General features: G+C 45.5%; 1 protein-coding gene across 16 annotated transcripts in view; it reads right to left on the bottom strand.

The window, feature by feature from the left end:
* Nucleotides 1-21,977, bottom strand: part of RALGPS1 (Ral GEF with PH domain and SH3 binding motif 1) — a 263,998-nt gene that overhangs the window by 114,265 nt on the left and 127,756 nt on the right. For all 16 annotated transcript variants that reach the window (XR_013960614.1, XM_080668512.1, XM_080668509.1 and 13 more), the window contains one exon: nt 11,053-11,179. Coding sequence is in view for 15 of the 16 variants with exons in the window: in XM_080668512.1 (XP_080524638.1) it covers nt 11,053-11,179 (127 nt within the window). In the remaining variant the exon portion in view is untranslated. The remainder of the gene's footprint in view (nt 1-11,052; nt 11,180-21,977) is intronic.

Below are 21,977 nucleotides of genomic sequence, written 5' to 3'. Positions count from 1 at the left end.
CTTCCCCAAGCACTTCCACACACGGCACCGCTGGGTGGCGGCCCATCTGGCGGTCCCACACCCGGCTGGTTGATGGTCCTGCTACATCTGGCTCCAAGGGCTGTTTGAGGGGTGCTCTCTTCACCCCTGCTTCAGCACAGGAGCCCTCCTGAAACTGAGGGACAGCTCACAATAGAAGAGAGCTCCTTGGGCAAGGTGGACAGGCCACGTTTGCCCTGACCCTTAGGGGAGCTGGGAATGGCCCAGAGCCTGGAAGAGTAGCTAATGTAGAGGGGATGGGATGAGAATTCCCTTCTGGGGCTCTGTGATGACAGAGGCTGATGCCCTAGTCCAGTGGTCGGCAAACTCATTAGTCAAATATCAACAGTACGATTGAAATTTCTTTTGAGAGCCAAATTTTTTAAACTTAAACTTCTTCTAATGTCACTTCTTCAAAATAGACTCGCCCAGGCCGTGGTATTTTGTGGAAGAGCCACACTCAAGGGGCCAAAGAGCCGCATGTGGCTCGCGAACCAGTTTGCCGACCACTGCCCTAGTCACCTAGACTTGGGGGAAAATATAGAAGAAGCATGAAGCCTCCTTGGAGCCCAGAATGCTGACCAAGCCCCAGGCAAGTGTGCCCGGGGAGGGACTTCTATCGGCCTTCTCTCGGCGGAAACAACAGCCAGCATCCTTTCCTCACTGTCAGAGCAGCGCAGGGCTGTGCCGGGACACGGAGAGGGATTAAGGACAGATATTCAGGACACAGAAGCAAGAGCAGGGGGCGGCTGAGCAGCTGGGCGAGAGGCCTGCAGGCCTGGCTGCCTAACCCTGGGCCCCGAGAGCCCAGGGAACATGTGTTTGGAGTAGAAAAGTAGCTTCTCTTCCAAGAGCACAAAATTGGTGGGGAGAGAAATGTGTATGAAAAAAAGATGCTCTCTTCACCTATCATTTTATTTATTATTTATTTATTGTTGTTTGTTTGTTTTGGGGGGGGGCATGTCAATTTGTTGTTCCACTTATTATTTATTATTCATTGATTGCTTTTTGTATGTGCCCTGACTGGGGATCAAACCTGCAGCCTTGGTGTATCGGGAAGATACTCTAACCAACTGAGCTACCCAGCTGGTGTGGGTCAGGGGTTGAGTGTCAACCTATAAACCAGGAGGTCAGGGTTTGATTCCAGGTCAGGGCATGTGCCCGAGTTGTGGGCTCCATCCCCACAACTCAGGCATGCTGGAGGTAGCTGATCGATGATTCTCTCTCATCATTGATGTTTCTATCTCTCTCTGCCTCCCCCTTCCTCTTTGAAATGAATAAAAAATAAATATTTTAAAAAATGGTTGGTAACATCTAGAGTTGGAGAGAGTGGAGAACACAGGCTTGCCCACACTGTGCCACTGGACATGTCACTGCAGCCCTTGCCGAGGGCATCCCAGCAGCAGCTATCAGAACAACGGCCCGAGTCGCCTTTGTCGCAGCCATTCCACTCCTAGCATCCAATGTTTCAGAAATACTCTGACAGGCAAGTGAAGACACGTGTATAAGGATCTTCCCCACTACACAATCAGTCAAAGGGAGAAAGTAGAAACCACCTAGCCGTGTATCAGCGGGGGCACAGCTAAACAAATGAGCTCGCACCCAGGCACTACCCAGTCACCCACGCATCTGTGGGAGCCCGGGGCCATTGGCAAGAATGAAGTTCTGTATTTGCTGCCACTGAGCATGGAAGACACTGTAAGTGGAACAAAAAGATGCAACAAAACAATACGTATAAAATGCCCATCCCCATTTTGGTTAAAAAGCACAGTATTATTCTCACACCCCTGTGCACATGTATGTGTACAAGTAGATTAAGAGATCTGGAAAAATTCACGCCAACTGTTAATAGTGGTTGCCTGTGAGAAGCAGGAGCACAAGAAGGGATTTTCGCTTTTTAGTTTATAGACTTCTTTTTAGTGTGAATGAGTTTTACAACAATCGTGTCAAATTTAAAAAGTGTTTAAGAGAATGAGTGGGTGCCGAATCCGCCCCACAGCACAGCCTTTCCTGTGGCCACATTCCCCCTAGGCAGGCATTCCTGGGCCTCTGCAGGTCTGGACAGTGCACTCCAAAGGCCAATAGCCACGTGACTAGGGAACTGCAGCCTTTCTGGGAGTGACTTTCAGGCCCCTCTCAGGCACCTTTCTCCTTAGAGAGGTGCAAGAATCCATCACCTCTCCAAGTGCAACTGCACCCTCTGCCCTACAGGATTTCCGCCCTCACAATGAGCGCCTCAGAGGGACCCAGCACTTCCTGCTGCCCTGCAGGTCAATCTTTCGGTCTTTTATGTGTTGAGGTTTACAGCCGATGCTGTCCTAATGCAGATGGGGCAGCAGAGTAGTAAATGTGGGGTGGTGATAAAGATTGTACAATGTACTAGTTATCCAATGCTGTGTGACAGATTACCCCCAAACTGAGCAGCTTACAGTAATAAACACTGATTATCTTGCAGTTTCTGTGGGTCAGGAATTTGCATGGATCTTAGCTAGATGTCTTTGGCTCAAGGTGTCTCAAGTGATGCAGTGAATCTACTGGCTGGGACTGCGTCTCATCCAGTCTCCACTTAGGTAGAGTCTGCTTCTAAGCTCGTCACAAGGTGGGTGGTAGGTCTCAATACCTGCCACTGGGCCTCTTCACAGGACTGCCAAGTGCTTGGCAGCTGGACTCCCCCTGGTTGTGTGATTCATGAAAGAGTAAGAGAGAGCAGACATCTGACACAGAAGGCACAGTCTTTTTATAACCCAGTCTTAGAAGCGACGTCCCATTACTTCTGTCATTCTGTTTGTTGGAAGCAAGTCAGTATGTTCTGCCCATGCTCAAGGGAAAGGGTTTACACAAGGACACAAATACCAGGGGCAGGGACCATAGGGGGCCATCTTACAAGCCATCTACCACACAAAACCTTTCATATTTTCGGGGCTGTCTTAACTCTCCCTCTCCGAAAACTGTGCAAGGAGACGTCCCAATGGCCCCAGGTTGGACCTGAGGATGGAGAAACTCACTAGTCCTTCCTCTGCCTAACCCTTTTCTTCATTAGGACTGGCTGATGACTCTGGGAGGGCCCTTGGACACCCACCTCAACCCCCTGTTCTACTCAGGAGGGTCTCTGGAGATATTCCCCTTCTCACCCACTCTCCTGATCGCCCAGAGGGAACATCTGGCCTGGCCTAAGCTTAGTGGTTGAGCACTGGGGTCAGACCTGGGTTTGAGCACGGGTCTGGTTTAGATTCTGCAGCTGTGAAATAAGTTAAAAAATAGTAGTACCTCCCTCAGAGGAAGGAGGGTTGGGAGGACTAAATGAGATGATGAAACTAAAATGCTCATCTTTCACATGATGAAAAAAATAAACATGAGTTGTTGCATTATTGTTATTATTAACTTCTAATTAGAAACCCAGAGACTGAAGGTCAAAGAGAGCAGTCACTCTGATGAGTATACAGATTCCTTCTAGGAAAACACACTTCCTCTTGCACGAAATGGGCTTATGCTCTCACCTCCTTTTGGGGGATCAGACAAAACTTCCTGACCCACAGAAAAGCTGACTGCAAGCCCTCCCTGTGCCCCAGAAGGGACAAATGTGACACAGTGCTCAGCTCTGGGCAGCAAAGCAAGCAGGAAACATCCCTCCCCACCGTGCTTTCCTCCCACACTGTTTCTCTCCATGGAGATGGAGGGACGGAGATAGTAAATGAAGGATGCATACGTTGAGGCTGGGTGGGACCCCAGCCAGAGCATGAGGTCTTGAGTTAAACTTGGTATCCGCCTGGCATATGACATTGGGTAAGTCATAAGTCAAATCATGGGTTTTTTTCATTCATAAAATGGGGATGTTAATAACATTCACTGACTTTTTGTAAAAATTGAGCAAGACTATGAAGTCCCAGCCTCAGAAGCAAGACTGAGAAATGTAAATTTTAAGGGAACAAATCCCGAGATTACAAAAGTAAAGCCAAGTTCTCTCCTGGTAGGAGACGTGCAGGGAACCTGCAGCTGACTGCTCTACAGAAGCATGGAAAGGTTTCCTTCACATGGGGCACGGGTGTCTGTGATGGTTCTGCTGACTGGGAGGCATGTTTGAGATGAGTCAGAGGCAGTGCTTTCCTGCTTGCTGGGCCCCAGAGGGGAGGATGCCTCGTTTCGGAGAAGGGGAAACTTGATCACAGGTTCTCCTGGGCTAGGGGACCAGGGCAACAAGCCGGCCCCTGCAGCCCGTGGCCATCGGGCAGGAGGAGAACAGGCAAGGCCCGTGGGGTCCAGGGCAGGCATTCTGCAATGCGGGCTTCAGCTTGTCTTTGTGGCACCGACAGCCCTTTCTCCAGCCATGAGCTGTGCTCCCCCAGCTAAGGGAGGAGGAGCCTGGCTCCACATGGTTCAGCGGGAGAGATTTGTCAGGAAAGGCAGGGTTGGGGCCCGGCAGTGGCTGAGGCGCCATGCAGCCACCAGGATGGATCTGTGGAACAAATGAGCATTCCCTGGGGATCCTTGGAAACACGTGGAGTGGGGAGCTGGGGCGGGGTGGGGCGGCTGGATTTACTGCATGAGGAATGGAATTTTTTCGGTTGGGCATTAAAGGAAAGGATTATCCTTAATGCTGGCAAACTTGGGGACAGCTGGATAATACTGTGGTAACCCTGACTTGGGAGCCATCAAACTTGATCCTGGGGCACTGGTGGCCCCACCAAAGGGGCAACAGCCACTCTGATGCACATCTGGGAAGTGGACGTGCTGGCAGCATCTGCTGGAGGCAGATCAAGAGCACCTGTGCTTGCCTTTCATCTCCGCTTTCAGGGGCTCACCGCTCAAATGCACACACCGATGCTCAAAGCCAAAGTACAGGCAAGTGCCATGTGTCTCCGTCAGCCATAGGGACCTGCTCCCTGACAGCTGTTTTATGTCTTTCCAAAGCTTTGCTCTAAAATGGACTGTTTTTAAAGGGCTTTCCCTCCCCCTAGCCATTTCTGAAATACAGTGGCACACCACAGCCTTTTGCATGGTCCCCCACCCAGTCCTCCCTCCTCCAGCCTGACCTCCTCAAAGCCATTCACATGCTGTAGGCAAAGTGACTGGTGTTAAATGCAAATCCAATCTGGTCATGCCCTGCTTTGTGGTTCCCAACTGCTCCTGCGGGGGTCGGAGCCTGAGCTCCCCACCCCAGTGTGTAGGCCCAGGAGATCTCACCCTCTTTCCACTCCAGCTGCTTCTCATGACACTCTCCCCTTCATTCTCTCCCCCCGCAGCCAGTTTTTCCAACAAACATGTTTTCCCCACTTGAGGGTTCTTGCACAAGCCACTGTCTTTGTCTGGCATGCTCACCTCTCACCCTTCACCCCGTTTATTCATCCTCTAGAGTTTCTCTCCAGAAAGCCCTCCCTGGTCCCCGAGACTGGGTCGGCCCCCCTTTATTTACTCCTTTGCCTTTCCCTTCATAGTGCTCAACTCACTTTTTGGTTTTGTGTTCACTGCCTGTAATCAGACCTGGGATGGGAGCTGCACCAGAGCAGAAACAGAGTCCGGGGAGTGCATCGCCTGACAGAGGCCTGCTGATCAGCTGGGGCCAGCGTGGAGACACCCCCTCCTTGCAGAGGGCCTGCAGGAGCCCTTCACTCACCCCACTGTTCTGAGGGCTTCGGGGCCTCAGTGTAAACACTTCTTTGGGACCAATGACCACTTCTCTTTTCAAGTCCTTTTAGAAATCTAATAGTTTGGGTCTGTTTATTTTATATCAGAAATGACTTGCCTTTATTTTTAATTTCAAAGTTCAACTTTGAAAATAAAGGCGTACACTTTAAAAAAAAGAATAGCTTAGGTTCTAGATATTTACTTCACATATTAGAAGTCTGAGTAAATTTACCAAGAATGTTTAAATGTTCTCTTACTATTCAGAATTGTCAGAATGCCTGATTTTTGTTCCTTGAGAGATCATAATTTTCCACACTGCATATACTTTTAGAATCAGCTCTAAATCTTTGAAAATGCATTACATTCCTCATTTTATTTAGCTATTTCCTGGAAGGAATTATAGGTAGTGAAAACCACTCTCTAAGTCAATAAAGCTATTTAGAAATAAATGGTGTAACCATCCTTCAAAGCTCTGCCTGCTTTTGTCATTATTTCAATCTGAACTAGGCATTTACAAGTTGCTATCAGATAAAATTAAGCTGCAAATAACCCATATGACTATTTCCCACCAGTATTTTTATACTTTGAAGTAATTAAAAAGAAAGTTTTTGATACAAAGAGAGTCTTATTTTTTAAATGTAGTTTTTCTCTTGGTGTTTTTTAAATTATATTTCATGAGGAACTCAATGTACCAAAGCTTTCGGTGCCGGAGATTTGCATTGAAAGGACTTGGAACACACACCCACACGGTGAGGGCTACTAGTCCTGTGTGAGGGCATCTTTCCACAGAGCAAGAGCTACATGGTGAAGAGTCCCAGGAGACCAGTTAGCACAGAGCATCCACAGAAGTTCAGGAGAATCATCCCAGTAAAACCCATACCAGCTGCGAGAGGCAAATAGCTGCTTAGGCGGCATTCAAGGCCTCAAGCCGTGGAGCTAAGCAGCTGGAAATACCAGGGACGACCCAAAGTCACTCCCCAAGCATAACTCCCTCTCCCCGTGGGGAAGTCCTACAGGGAGGACTCTGCCGGGGGAAAAACTGTTTCAGACAATTTTCTCCTATATCGCACTTTCCAGGAATTATGTAATGATTCCTCTTCCAGTAAACAAACTCATCCCCGAAACAGGTTGGGTTTTCGAGAGGAATCCAGTACTGAAACCACGACCTGCACTTGGGCAGCATCTGTCCAAGGCAATCAGACGTGCAGGCAGGGCTCTGAGGGCCCCACTGAGACTCAGAATGGGATCCTGCTTCACTCTTTTCAATGAAGCTGCAGCAGCTAGGACTCCTGTATATGTCAGGAGTCTTCTGAGGGATGGGAAATGCAGTGCAATTGGCCTAAGGCAGTGGTCGGCAAACCGTGGCTCATAGATTGTGAGCCACATGCGGCTCGCGAGCCGCGGTTTGCCGCTCTGTTGACTAATGAGTTTGCCGACCCCTGGCCTAAGGGGAGAGGGAGATTATTGTAAGGCTGAAGGGACTGCAGGAGGCAGGGAAGCTGGCTGGCTTAGAGGCAGAAGCAGGAGGCCTTGCAGGAGAATGGGGCCTATTCGGAATCTCTTGGGAAGCACCTGCCATGAAGCAGCAGCTGAGATGAGGTGATGGAGAGGCCTCAGGGCCGCACGGGCCACCTGTCCACTGCAAGTCTAACGAGAGCTTTCATGGTGCCGCACAGGACGCCTCTGGCCAGTGGCCTGAGGACGGGACTCATCTGTAGTGGGGGGACCTGGGGCATATATGCTTGGTCAGATGACAAGGGACATGGGTCAGAAAGGGGAGATGGTATTGGTCCAGTTTGTCCGTGGCTGAGACCATGGACTAATGCCCTCAGGAACCCCAGGCAGCACCGCTTTGTGGCCCAAGAACAGAGAGTACCACAGTTCATCTCACTTCATACAGCACCCGATGGAAGCCATCCACAGTCATAAATGGCAGAGGACGTACAGGTGGCAGCCCCAGGGAGGAGAGGAAAATAATGACCCGGACAAGAGAGGTGGCGAGTCAGTAAAGGGCAGTGCTAAAAGCTCAGGGCTTCAAGCCAGACCATCTGGGCAGAGTCCTGGCTCTGCCACTCTCCAGTATTTGACCCCAGGCAACCTCTCCGCGCCTGCCTATTCACTAGGCTACTATGAGCATTCACTGCAATAATGCATTAAAAAGCTTAGCGAAGTGCCAGGCACAGAGAAAGCAGACAGTCCATGGTAGCTCTCGTGTTTTCTCATGAGAGAGAAGAGGCCATCCCTAATGACCCTGGAGCACCGGCTAATGGGACCAGTGGACTGTGCTTAGGCTGTCCCCATCCCAATACCATCAATCTCATCTTTCAATTGATTAGCCTCCAGCAAAGTGGGAGTGAGCTTAGAGCTATGCAATCAACATGCTCTCCATCTCTGGATGTGAGAGGGGATCTGCCAGTCACCACGTAGAAAAATATCACAGTTTACAGCCAGCCATGAGAGGAGATGAGGAAAGGATGAGAAAACATGAAAAAGAAAGCATAGAATGATATTCAACCCAATAACATGGCTAAGACTAAACAAATGTGGGACTTTTACTCCCCTATTAAAAGGCCAGGTCTCGCATACGGGGTCCAACAAATGCTGTTTTCTAGGATCACTCCTAAGACAAAGCAATTTAAAATATTAAAATCCAAAATATAGTTAAAGATTATAAAATGAATGCAAAGGAAAAATAAAACATTTCACAGACTTAAATATTTCAAAGAAGTAAAAGCAAATAATAAATGTAACCAAGATCACTTTGTAGGGGACACTTTGAAATAAATCTACAACTTTACAAACTTCTATTTATTCAATAATGCAGGGCAAGAGAATTCCAACATATATTCCTGTCCTGAGACCAAGTGGTCAAAATTATTCATTTGAATATTATAATTGAGTAACTATATAATAGCAATTTGAGAAATTACACCCTCTTTTCCAGCACCCAGGAAACATTTACAAAAACTGATCTTATATTAATCCACAAGACAAATCTCAAACATTTTTAAAAACCTAGAAAGCATATATTTTACATATTCTAAACTAATGTAAAAAAGTTAGAGGAAAGACTATGTTTTTACAAACCAAAGCTATTCATAGCAGTATTGTGCATAATAGCCAAGAAGTGAAACCACCCCTATGTCCATCAAATGGATAAATAAAATGAGGTGTATCCATACAATAGAATATTGTTTGGGAATAAGAAGGAATGCAGTATGACCATGCTCCCACGTGGATGAACCTTTAAAACATAATGCTAAGGGAATAAAGGCAGTCACAAAAGACCACAAACTGTAGATTCAAATGCTATGAACTGTCTAGAATAAGCAAATCTATGGAGACAGAAAGTACATTAGTGGTTGCCTAGGGCTGAGGATGGGTAAGTGAAGAGTAGGGTGGCTAGAAAAAAAAAGAGAGTGACTATAATGGATATGGGGTTTCTCTTTGGGGCGATAAAAATGTCCTAGATTGTACTCATGGCTGCACAACTCTGTGAAAATACTAAAAACCATTGAACTGTACACCCTACATAGATGATACATGAATTACATCTCAGTAAGGCCACTTGAAAAAACCACACTCTTGAAAATTTAAAGAACACTGCCTTAAGTAATTTTTGGATAAAAGAAAAATTGAAACCATAATTACAGAACATTTAAACAATATCAGTGAGAATACTATACATTAAAACATGTAGAATATAACAAAAGCAGCAATTAGAAGAAAATGTATACCCTTTACTGTTTTCCAAATTAAAGTGGAAAGAACAGTATATATACAAATGAACCAATAATTCAACTGAGGCAAGTAATAGAAGAAAATAATTTAAGGAACAGGAGCAATGAGTTAAAAAAGACAAAAGCAGAAATTCCATATTTCATCAAATTTAGAATGTCATGTATTATAAGGTGAACCATTATTTTATGTATAAGAAAAACTGCTGTCAATTAAGCAATGTCACATGCTCTGTTACCATCAATGGAAAGATGCATCCCAATTTCAGAGGATTAGAATGGGGAGAGAAAGCACCTCTAAGCTGACGGAACACAGTGAATCAGAAAGCAGGATAATGTGACTGACAAATAAATACAAAGTCTCAGTCTCAGGAAAGACAACAGACATACCCCTGGCAAAGCAAGTTAAAGAAATAGGAAAGGAAAATGCACACTATTAGGAATACAAAGCAAATATAACCACGCAGAGGTTAAATTTTTTAAGAGAATACCATATAAAACTCTATGGTCAAAAAAATTAAATGAGGAAAATAATTCTATGCTATTCATTTTTAGAACTTGGATCAAATGGACAATTTTCTACTAAAATTAAATTTTCCAAATTGGCTTTAAGAAAATTAGAAAATCTAAATTAACAATGCTCATGGAAGAAATTTTGAAGTTGTCAAAAACATATGTCCAACAAACTGCATTAGATCCCTGAAAATATTAGAGGTCACTTCTATAAAACCTATTTTCCCTTGTTTTTAGATCATAAAAAGATAGAAATATTTTTTTCATAAAATTAGAGTTAATCGGGTTGAATCACAGTATAAAAATATAGGTAATAATATTACATGTTCACAATAGTATAAACATATATTTTTTAAATGCACCCAAATAAACCAAACGATGTGAAGCAAAACAAGATTATCTGTAGGTGGGATAACAGATTATAGTAAATTTCTTCCTAATTTTTTACAATAAATGTGTATTATGTTCTAATCAGAAGAATCAATAACCATTATTTTAGTTTTGTTAGTACAAAGCCCTGGCTGGTGTGGCTAGATGGTTAGAGCGTCACCCCATGCACCGGAAGGCTGCCAGTTCAACTCCGGATCAGACCGCATACCTAGGTTGCTGGTTCAATCTCCTGTCGGGATGCATAGCGGAGGCAACCCATCGATGTTCCTCTCTCACATCAATGTTTCTCTCTCTCTTTCTCCCTTCCTCTCTCTCTAAAATCAATTAAAAAAAATAAAATCAATAACACATCCTCGGGTTAGGATTTATACACACACACACACACACACACACACACACACACACACACACACATTAATAATGTCCAGAGAACCAAAACAGAGGCGTTTGGGCCTGAGTTCCCTCAGTTTGGGAGGATGTGGATGAACCAGTAAGAGTCTTGTGACCTTTCTGGGCTGCAGGTTGGGGAGGCTTGGGATTCACAGGTCACTTGTGTGAGAAGCAGAATATCCCTTGTGTCAAGGCCTTCATCAAGGTTCCCATCCTTGGGAAGTATCATCAACCTATTTCGATCCAAGGAGCCAACCAATTAATTACCTCTTTATCCATGGCCCATGCTGCTTCCTGGAAAATTCTCAACTAGAAACTACAAAACATCTTATTTGGTACTGAGCAGGTTTCTTAATAAATAATAACTGATTGGGACTCCTACCTAGGTAGGGAATACTGGGAACCATCTTCAGGCTTCGGATGTATTCCCGAGTCCGCTTGTAATTATCTTCTTTAGACATCAGGTAGTCCAATTTCTCAAAGGTGGTCTTGTCTTTTCGATTCAAAAGCTGGAGTGAGAAGAACACATAGGTATGAGAAAGAAGAGAAATAAAGCGGAAGAAGCTAAAGAGAAAGAACAACTGTGGGCAAAGATTAAAAGGAAACATCCGAACGGCGTGTCTGTGCTGTGCTGAATCCTGAGCACAACTAAAGGGTTTAGAGGCAGCTTCGTGCCGAGATGGGACGTTCCATGGCCTCGGTCTATCATTTTTCGTAGACTCTCACACTTGGAAGACAGCCTCTGAAGCTACCTGGTCCACTGTTCTACATGATGCCAGAGCCCCTTGCACAGCACCTGCCTCCATGATGGACAGACCCTACAACAGCAAGGAGCCCAGAGTGTAAAGCAAATTGTTCCATGTCCCAGAGTAATGCACAGCTACTGGCTCTCTCCTCAACATCTCTGCCATTGCTGAAGGCCCCAGGAAATTTCACACGATTCACCTGTGTGTGCTGTGCCACAGCCAGGCCGTCTCTCCAGATCTCCTATAGTCTATGTCTGTGTCATATTTACACTGGTTATGGTATTTTAATTAAAAGAAGCCAAGCTTTTTATCCATATGCAGTCATCTAAGTGATGACTTAGTTGAGAAAATACAGGAGAAACAGGTATCCACAGCCCAGAGATTAGAGAAGCGAGATCCTTTATGACCGAGATCTCTGGTGTGTAAAGCTAGTCACCAGGGAAAGGGTGGTTCAATGTGCATAGGAGGCTTTTGGAACGAAAGCATGGAAACCTGGTCATCCTGCATGTCCCAGGTCAAGGACTAGTGCCAGGAAATGGCAATACGTCTACTTGAATAAAATGGCTTTGAGGAGAGGAGTCTGCACTGGGAAAACAGGCTTAAAAAGAGGATCTCAGTGAGGTCACTGGGAGAGGGCTGGCTTTGGCACAGCACATGGCTCACTCAGGTTTAGCTTCCAGGACCCTGTGCCTCTGGGATTTGCAATCAATGGCTGAGCCCAGGAGTATAATGGAAAGGGAACTTAGTCCTAGAGCGTCCTTGGTCAAGTTTGGTGTTGAGACCCCAATTATCTGTGCAAGGACCTGGACCAGCAGACCTGCCACATTCGTCAGACTGAGGTAGGCCAGTGGTCAATGCCTATCAAACAGCAGAGAGCAGTGGAACAGGACCAGGGGACACGCAGCACCAGGAAAAGCAGGCCTTTGGAACTGAAGCAATCCCTTTAGGTTTCTTCAGTACACGTGCAGGGCAGTTCCCAAGACCTAGGTCTGCAAATCCAAGACTCAGGCCATGTCTGGTACATCAGGGAGCCTGGGTTGCCATGGGCAGGCCCTACCCAATTTCCTGATCCTCAGCCTCTGGACCCACAGAGGACATAGCTGTGCGACGACCCAGCTGAGCCGTGACAGTGTAAGGACTTCAAGGAGGAGCAGTAAAAGAATAAGCTATAAAAGGAAGGTCCCGGTGCTGAACAAGTTAGAGAGTAAATAGCAAGTTGTTTTTTTCCTATTGAGAAATCCAGGACATGTCAGGGTGGGGATGCTACACAGATGCTAGGGACAGCGGCTGCTTAGCTGGCTTGCTAATTTGAGCCTGTAATTCATCACATTAACAAATGGACAGGAAATAACACCATCCCCCATTTGCTATTTGTAAAGCACCATAATATACAACTCATCTGGTCTTCACAAAGCCAAGTGACAAAGATGGGGCCAAGACTACAGCCTCTACTTCGGGTTCATAATCACGGTCTGAGTATCCTTGGGGAACTCAGTTCTCAGAGGAGAGAGATGCCTATTATAGCAACATGTTGAATAAATAGAGACCAAGAACCCAGACAAATAATAAGTAAATTATGGGTGAGAGAGAGGAGAGAGGCACTTGGAATAAACATTTAAGGATGAGAAATTCACTAAATGAACAATATACACCCAGATCAGAACGAGGCACTCTAGTTATGAACTGCCCCATTGTAAAGTTTGGCAGGCCCCTCATCCTCTTGATGAGGAGGTCATCTCTTTATTAATGCAACTTAGAACCCTCACTTCACTTCAGCTGACCCATGCTGATGCCCAATGCCCATACCACTGGCTCTCTGGACCCAGCTGGGAAATTGCCCATATCCCATTCCACATTTATCCGATCTGCCCAGCCTGTCGAGTACCTCTATGCATGGCACCACAGAGGTGAAAAGCATGGCATCTGTGTCCTGACATGGATATGACCAGGCCAATATGAGCTTAGAGCCCTGGAGGATGTCCCTGAAAATCGCTCTACAGGTTTCTCAAGTCAATAACTGGGGTTCTCTGGTAGGGTGGGACAACCAAGGCAGTCACATTTGCATACTTCCTAAATTGAAAGCCGAGTTCTTCCAGTGCACACCTCCCCCTGTGGATCTTGCCTCTATACACATACTCTCCACCACCTCCCACCCCCCACACTCACACTCACACTCACACTCACACACATTCAGAAGGGCTGGATCTGTTTAGCTTCACTCATCTGCTCTATCCTGTGCCCACAAATGAAAGTCAGGGTCGCATCAGACTTCTGAATAATAATGCATAGGATGATAGAAGACATGGAAAAGCTCAGAACATCTATTTCCCAATCATGTATTTGAAAACTACTTAAGAACTTCCTCTAGCAAAATAAAGGAATGAACCAACTACAGGAAGACACGGGATATAGGAAACAGTGGGTCCAATCCAGGAGCAGTAGAGGGATTTGCTGGGATGACAGATGAACGGCAGGCCTTAAGAATGACTGGTCCACATCTGGGAGATGTGTCCAGAGAAAGAGAAGGTGCCATAGAAACCTGATAGGCCCTGACTGGTTTGGCTCAGTAGATAGAGCCTCGGCCTGTGGACTGAAGGGTCCCGGGTTCAGTTCTTGTCAAGGGCATGTACCTTGGTTGCGGGCACATCCCCAGAAAGGGGGTATGCAGGAGGCAGCTGATCTATGTTTCTGACTCTCTCTCTCTCTCTCTCTCTCTCTGTAAAAAATCAGTAAAATATATTAAAAAAAACAAAACCTGATAGGACCACACATTTGTTGGAAAAAGATATATTTATTATATATCATAAAAATAAATTAAAAATTTTTAAACATATATTAAAATCTATTAAATACTATATAATATTTAAAATGTAATATTAAAATCTATAATTATAATATAATATATTATATATAAAATATTATATATACATACACAGTTGACCCTTGGACAATGCAGGCTTGAACTTCGCAGGTCAATTGAACCGGGTGGGTCAATTTTTTAAAATCTGCGTATACATGGCCTGTCCGATTCAAACCTGCATTGTTCAAGAGTCGTGTGTGTGTGTGTGTGTGTGTGTGTGTGTGTGTGTGTGTGTGTGTTATGTGTGTATTATATCCGGTAGATAGAAGGAAGCTAGGGTAAGAGGTTTTTTAAAGGGAGTTAGAATTCTAGGGAAACAAAGAAGTATTCCAGAAAGGACATGTCCTTAATAGTTTACTACTTGACTACAGAGAACCCTATCTACACATCCCTAATAATTAAAACACGAAATACTCACTTAACAAGTGATTTAACTGTCGTAACATGAGTGTGAAGGATGAGGGAAGATGAGGAAAACTAAACCAGCATCTATCATACAAAGAAGTCACCCAGTACTGTCAAAAGTAAATGGATCAAGAAACTACAGCAAAAGCACACTGTGAGGATGTGGCAGAAACTACCAGCAGAACCAGCTCTGGGGAATGAATGGAGTATGGAGAGATGGGTGTTCATTGTTTCACTAAGCCTCTCACTACTTAGTGGTTTTTAAAATTAATGTGCATGTATTATGCCAAAAAATTATTTTAAGATTTAATTTTTTAAATATAGTTTGTTCATCCAAAAATTAACAGCATTTACCTATACATGTTCTAAAGTTTTATTACAAGTACAGCCATAAACTAAAAACCCCATATGAATTGAGGGTCCTTTAGATTTTAGAATTTATAGGAAGCCCCTGGAAGAAACCATTAGGTATATGTGCAAGAAAATAAATTATTTGCCTACCTGAGTCAAAGAGGTACTAAAAGCATTCATGTTCAGGAAAAGAGGTAAGGAAATAAGCTTGAGGGGACGTTCACTAAATACAACAGGCCACCTCACTTGTAGTAAAGTTTAGAAGTCGTGGGGCGCCTCTGAGATGTTCTTCCATAATATTCATTGTGATTGCAATTAATTGCATGGCTCCATCTGTATCCAGCCCATGAGGCAGTGGCTGTGCATATTCCCTCTACTATTCCTGCAGCTGCTATGGTTCCCGACACAGAGGAAATGCTGCCTGAGTATTTGTTGAGTAAAAGGAGGAAACTAACAATGATAACTTAAAAATCCAATTCCTTGAAAAACACTCCAATAATTCTTGGGTAAAAGGGGAGAAAGCCATGATTATGGACTATTTAAAAACCACAAATAATGAAAACACTCTATGTTAAACTATGGGAAGAGCCCAAAACTATACTGAGAGAAAACACATCGTTTTAAACTTTTATAATTAAACAACTAAGACTATAAATCAACTAAACATTCAATTCAAGAAACTAGAAAGTGGGGGTAAGAAATTGATTAATAGATAAAATCAGAAATTGGTATGTAAAAAAACTAAATACCAAATCTATGGAAATGACAGCTAAACCCAAGAACTAATTTATATAAAATATCAATAGAACAGGTAAAACCTCTACAAATAAGGCAAAAAGCAGAAATAAAGAACATCAGAATTGAGAAAGGGGCTAGAACCACATATGCAAAGTGAACTAAAATTACAAGGTAAAAATCAACTCTTGCATATTAATTTTAAATAAATTTCATGGTGCTAAGTGTCAGCTGCAAGGGACTACAGGGACTCATAAACCACAGGAGTCGAAAGCCAGGAAGACCACAAACCTTGATCAAATACCTGAAGAAGTGTTGCTTTTGGAAATTTCCTCTACCAGACTCCGAGAGCCTGTATGTGGCACTTGTATTTGACTAATAATGAAAACCCCCCTCTTCTGGTAAATAGTTCAAATGTGGAAACTGTCTCCATGGAGGAACAAATAAAAGTCCCTCCAAATCCTCTTTATGAGGACTTTGGTATCTTGTCCCATTGCCTTGAGAGAATATTTCTTGATACGTGGAAATGTTTTTCAACGAAGAGCCTGCTGCTTCAAATATGTAAAACTGGCTCAACATCCTACTTTAATTCCAGTGTCTACTGTTGGTATGGAAAGAATTTTTAGTGCTGTGGCTAATCTATGGACCAATGGATTCCACAGACTGAGTGTGGAATAAATAAGGAATGAAACTAGGGCATTTTTAAAAGGCAATTTTCACCTCTTTAGATACAAATTATCAGTTTCTGAAAAATAAGCCACAAAGTCATATATCTAATATAAAATATTACATGCAATGGAGATTGCCATAAATAAGAAAAATTGTGGCTTTGACATTTAGTAGGCATCCCGGTCATCTGTCTGTATGTGTCTTTGACTAAGGCTATTTAAACTCTGTACAGATAAAAGTTAACTTGCCAGAAAATGTTCCACTGCAAGCAACTCCTGTCCACAGAAAGGCAAACTGTGTCATGGAATGCCTGGTTATCACCCTGGGAATACTAACAGTTTTGTGTCCATTTAAAAAAGTATTTCAACATTCCTTACCTAACTATAAGCACTCTGGGTTCTCCTTGATACAGTTGTAATATCTTACTAGTTCTCTCACTAATTAATGAGTTAAATCTTAGACGAGTATTCGTTTTGTATTTGTATAAGTGCTGATTTTACCTTTAAAAAAATACCCTGTAACAGTTTACATGTACACCCACATATACACACAAACATACATTCACATGCATATATATGCACAGAATGTATAATCTTGTATGACAATTAGGTGTTTCCAACAAAAATTGCTCATTTTTTAAAATTCCCCTCACGGCGACCCCAAGAGTAGAGCCAGGAGGTTGAGATTGGTCCCTGAAGAGAAGTTTGCCATTTAGAATGACTATGTGCCAGGTGTCATTCTAAACATGTTGTGTGTTGTTTTTTCATATGTTTACTCATTTAATCTTTACCATAAGAGGTAGGTCTAAGGCTGAGCCAAGATGTATGCTTCAAGAGTCCACACAGCCCCTCATTTCTTGACTTGGGGTCCCAAGACAATTCAGGGATTCGGGTCATGTGTCCTCAGAGCCCATAGACACCTGACATACAGGCCAGCATGAAAGCTTCTCCAAGGTGACTTTTTCCTTTCATGCTCCCTTGGGGACTTCCCAGATGAACAGATATTTTCTGACAGGTGACACGGATGGCTCTCTGATTCCTATGGGAGCTAAATTCCATGGAGGCTGCAGTCTGGCCTCTCCTCCCTGTGCAGGCATTAGACCTTGCACCCCCAGCAAGGGCCTTGGCCATTTCACATAACTGCTAACTGTGCCGACTCTGAGAGCATCTTTATTTCTAGCACATAATGACTTCCCTTCCTTAGCTCTGGCTCAGCATTGCTTCCTGGTTTTTATTTAGTTGTATTTTTCCCAGCGTGTGTTGTGTGTTTGGAACAGGCAATTGGGAGGCTGAAACTTATTCCTTATCAGCTCAGTCTGCCATATTGCCTCGAAGTCCAAAACAGTCTGCTTAAGAGAGGCTTCTGGCACCCACTGTCACTTCCTGGAAACCAAAGTTGGATTTCAGACATGCCAAGTTGTGAGCTGTCAAAGGAACATGTGAGCAGAGGGCTCTGTGAGGCAGGCGTGGGAATGCGGGCCCAGGGCTCCGGAGAGAGGCTGGGGAGAGGGAGGAGGCAGCCACCGCTGGGGCACAGAGGTGATGGTTGAAGCTCTCCAAGCCGGTGACATCCCCAAGGGATGGGAAATGGATTGGGGAGGGTGGGAACTGGGGTCAGAGCCTCCAGAACACTTACATCTAGGGGGAGGGAGGAACAAAAGCAGGCAGGGAGGAGCCCGCTGCCAGAAGGGCAGGAAGGAAACCAAGCCAAGCGAAGAGATTTTTCAAGAAGAGGGTGATGAACAGTGTCCAATGTTGTGACGATGTCAAGAGAGATGAGGGTGGCGAAGTCAGCAGAATCCATGGTTGGGAGCTCCTGAGAGGCAGTGCAGGCAGGGCCACTGAAGAATGTCTGGGAAAGGAGCAACTGGAGAGGGCAAGTGTCCTCTGCCTTCCATCTCCTCACCCCTCGCCATCTCACCTCCTAAGGCCTGGGAAAGCCTCACACAGGCAGCCCATGCCTGTCACCACCTTCTCAACATCAGAGCGGGGGCTACTGGGAAGCTTCCTGAATGAAAGACCCTAAAATCTGAAATACAAACACTCCTGCCTTCTTAGGATATTTGCAAAGTAGCCATTCCCAGAACTGCAGCTCCATGACCCTGCGCCCCCAGATGGCTGGGAGTGAGAGCCCCGTTCGCAGAAGTTCCCTTTCCAGGTCACCACCCTGCAGACCAGGCCTCCTGGCCCATCAGCGGAGATGTCCTACCAGCCAGAAACCTCAGTTTTCACTTTGCTGCTGCAGATGAGTAAAAATCTCTGGATCAATTCAGTAGGAAAGAGTGAATCATAATAGGAACGTGCACAGAGCAAGCTGTGTGTGTGTGTGTGCGTGTGTGTGCATGTGCGTGTGTGTGCGTGCGTGTGTATGTGTGTGATGCGTAGCACATGATCCTAATTACTATAAGGAGTGACTCACCCCTTCTCCAGGAATCCCATACCCCCAGGTCACTCATGAATAAGTCAGTCTCCTCTTGGGACCAAGTTTCACCATTTTCCCAGTTGCTCAAGTGCAAAACCTAGGAAGCATCCTTCATTCCTTTCTTTTCCTCATCTCCAACATCCCATCCATCACAAGTCTTGCCAACACTGTCTTCAGAATGCCTCCCCTATCAGTCTCCTGTTCTCCATGTCCACTGCCACTTCCTCCTCCCGGCCAGCATTGCCTCTCTCCTGGATTCTGCCCTAACCTCCTAAGGAGGCCCCATTCCCACTGTGGGCCCCTTCCAGAGTCCCCCACTCAATTTGTTTACCACACAGTAGCAACAGTAATTAAAAAACAAAAGCAACTGTGAACCAGATCATGTCGGTCTGTTTAAAACCCTTTTCTATACTTAGAATACAACCTAGCTCCTCTGCCGGGCCCGGGCCCTTCCTGACTGGTCCCGCTTCCCATCCACGGCATCCTGAGCAATCTCCTCCTGGCCCACTGTGCTCTTGCCCAGTGGCCTTTGCATTTCTTCCCGCTGTGGGCCTTTGCACTGGCTGAGCCTTCTGCCTAAAATGCGCGTGCCCTCATCTTGGCACCGCCGGCTCCTCTTGTTACTCAGGGGTCAGGCAGGCCTTCCCTGAACACCCGGTCGTTTCTATCACATCCTCCTGTTTCAGTCTTCTGATCATTTTGTTCCCATCTGACAGTTCTTTGCTCATTACTTCATGCATTCAACAAACATCGATCACTTCTTGTGCCAGGCAGACTAGGCATGTGTTTATTCTCCCTCAATAACATGTCTGTCTCCTCTGAATAACATTAAAAAAAAAAAAAAAAAGCTCATGAAGACAGGGGCCTTGAGCAGAGCCTTAGGGCCTGGCATGGAGGAGGCATTCAATAAATATTTGATATGCAGAATGAATAAGTACAAACTGTAATGTGTACTCAGGAAATATGAATTGGCTGATACAACTTCTAAGGTCTCATGGCTTTGAGGCAGCCAATATTCCAAAGTGGCCCTAGTACTGGGATAAATCAGACCCTGTCTGTATTTTTCCAGGCCAGCAAAGGTGATTCTTCCCTGTTTCTGCATCTAGTCAGCACTTATTAAGTGCCTACTATGTGCAGGCCTGTGCCTGGTGCCAATCTCAACCCTGTCCCACCTCACTCAGCTGTTGGCACTCAGCAGCCATTAGGGGCCAGCCAAAAGGTTACCCTGTCCTATAGCTAATAACCAACTGGTCCTCACTGGCGGTCACCCCTGGTGCAACCAGGTGGCAGGTCTCCCCCACACCTGTAGCTCACTTCTGCCTATTTCCCAGATACCCAGGGTTTCAGAGCAACGCCAGGGAGCCAGGCTGCCCTGTCCCCAGGGCAGGAAACCAGCCTCCCTTCTCCAGACCCATTTCCCAACAGCAAGAGGGCCTGTCTCTCCAGGCCCTGCGCTCACCCTGATTCCAACACCAGGTTCCGTCACTGCCAGCTCATCTGGCACGCTGGCCAAGAACATGGGCTAGGAGGCCCAGCAAGGCAAGGCTCTGCACCCGCTGGCTCTGTGATCTTGGACAGGTCACTGTGCCTCTTGGACCTCAGTTTCCTTTTCTGATAAATGAAGACTATAAAGACTTCAGCAGTGCCCTGGTGTCCCTGCTTCTCCCTGCTCTTGGGCCAGAGGTCTCACCAGGACCAGATCAAGGGGCATGTGGGGGAGGGCTATATTTCTATGGCTAATCTTATTATCAGAAATTAGGAGCAAGAGAAGAATTCAATTCAGCACAATGAACATATACAATTCAAACAACAAGTGCATACTCAGCCAGGCACCTGGGATACAGGGGAAAATCAGGTCTCATCATGAAGGCAGGCAGTCAGAGAAGAGGCAGGCCTGTGAACAAAACTACAGAGCAGATGTGCCACGTGCTGTGTAAGGACAGGCATGGAGAGTGTCAGGGGTACAATACAGTCTCGGTTCCTCTGGGCTGGGTGATCAGGATGAAGGGAAAAGGTGATGGGTTTGGCCTTCTCCATTTCCCAAATGATCTGTGCACACCAGTGTCCTTGGACTAGCAGGACAGGTGGGTGAGTGGTGGCTTGTGAGACTCCCGACAGCCTTCACAATCATAACTGAGAGCCACAATACCGCCGATGGTAATGTCTATGCACTGTGAGATTCATCGTTCACTCCTCTGAGTCCACACATAGCTCCCAGCAGTCCAAGAAACAATAACAGCATCTACATGGTGGAAAATTCATTTCAAAAAGACTCTCCAAGCAACTTTTGAAAAAAGCCTCAAGCTCAGATGGAGTTAGGGAATCACAGGGCTGACAGCTACTGCATAAACCAGCGGCTTCCAAACTTGCTTTCCACCTCCAAAGCCATTACTCTTCTGAAATTCACCCAGAAGCCGGTACACAAAACTGACACAAACAGAGCTGCTCTGCTAGAAATAGTGCCCCACTGTCTGCTTGGCACCCTCCCTCTTCTCCCCCAGCCCCTGGCACCCTCACCCCGGCAGCTCCAAGGAACCTCTGGGGCTCCAAAAGCAGTGATGGAAAACCGCTCACCTAGGCCAACCTCTCTGAGTAGATATGGGAAACGAGTCCCACAGGAGTCACGCTCTGCACTGCGCCTGAACACAAACCCGGGTTTCTGAGTCTGAGCTAACACTCCTCACCCGACTCTGCTAGAGCTAGACCTATGGAAAATTGCACTTTAAAGCAACAAGGCTCAAATCTGATCACCTACACATAATCCCTAAAAACCCTGGAACTAGCCAAGTGTGAAACAGAACCCAGCCCCACAGGCTGGCAGGGAGAAGGTCGGAAATGAGTTGCAGAAGCACAGCTGACAATTCCATAGCGTTTCCTTCAGTTCCGTGGGACATAAACAGGTCTTGAAAGGCTTGGGCTGCATGGCTGTGAGACCCTGGACCAGGCAGCCAGGAGGTGAATGCTAACGAGCTCTGAAAATAGCTATTACTTTCCCCGTGTCAGGCACCGTGCCAAGCTAAGGAGGATAAAGAGGTCTGAGATATTTTTATAGCAGAAAAACTTTCCTACAGACTCAATTATATAACTATCAGACTCCACCTCTGGGCTGAAATTATCCAT

The sequence above is a fragment of the Plecotus auritus genome (assembly GCF_963455305.1).
Source record: "Plecotus auritus genome assembly, chromosome: 5".
Classification (NCBI taxonomy): domain Eukaryota; kingdom Metazoa; phylum Chordata; class Mammalia; order Chiroptera; family Vespertilionidae; genus Plecotus; species Plecotus auritus.
The sequence above is the reverse complement of the archived record's forward strand: the minus strand, read 5'-3'. Positions and strand labels throughout refer to the sequence as shown.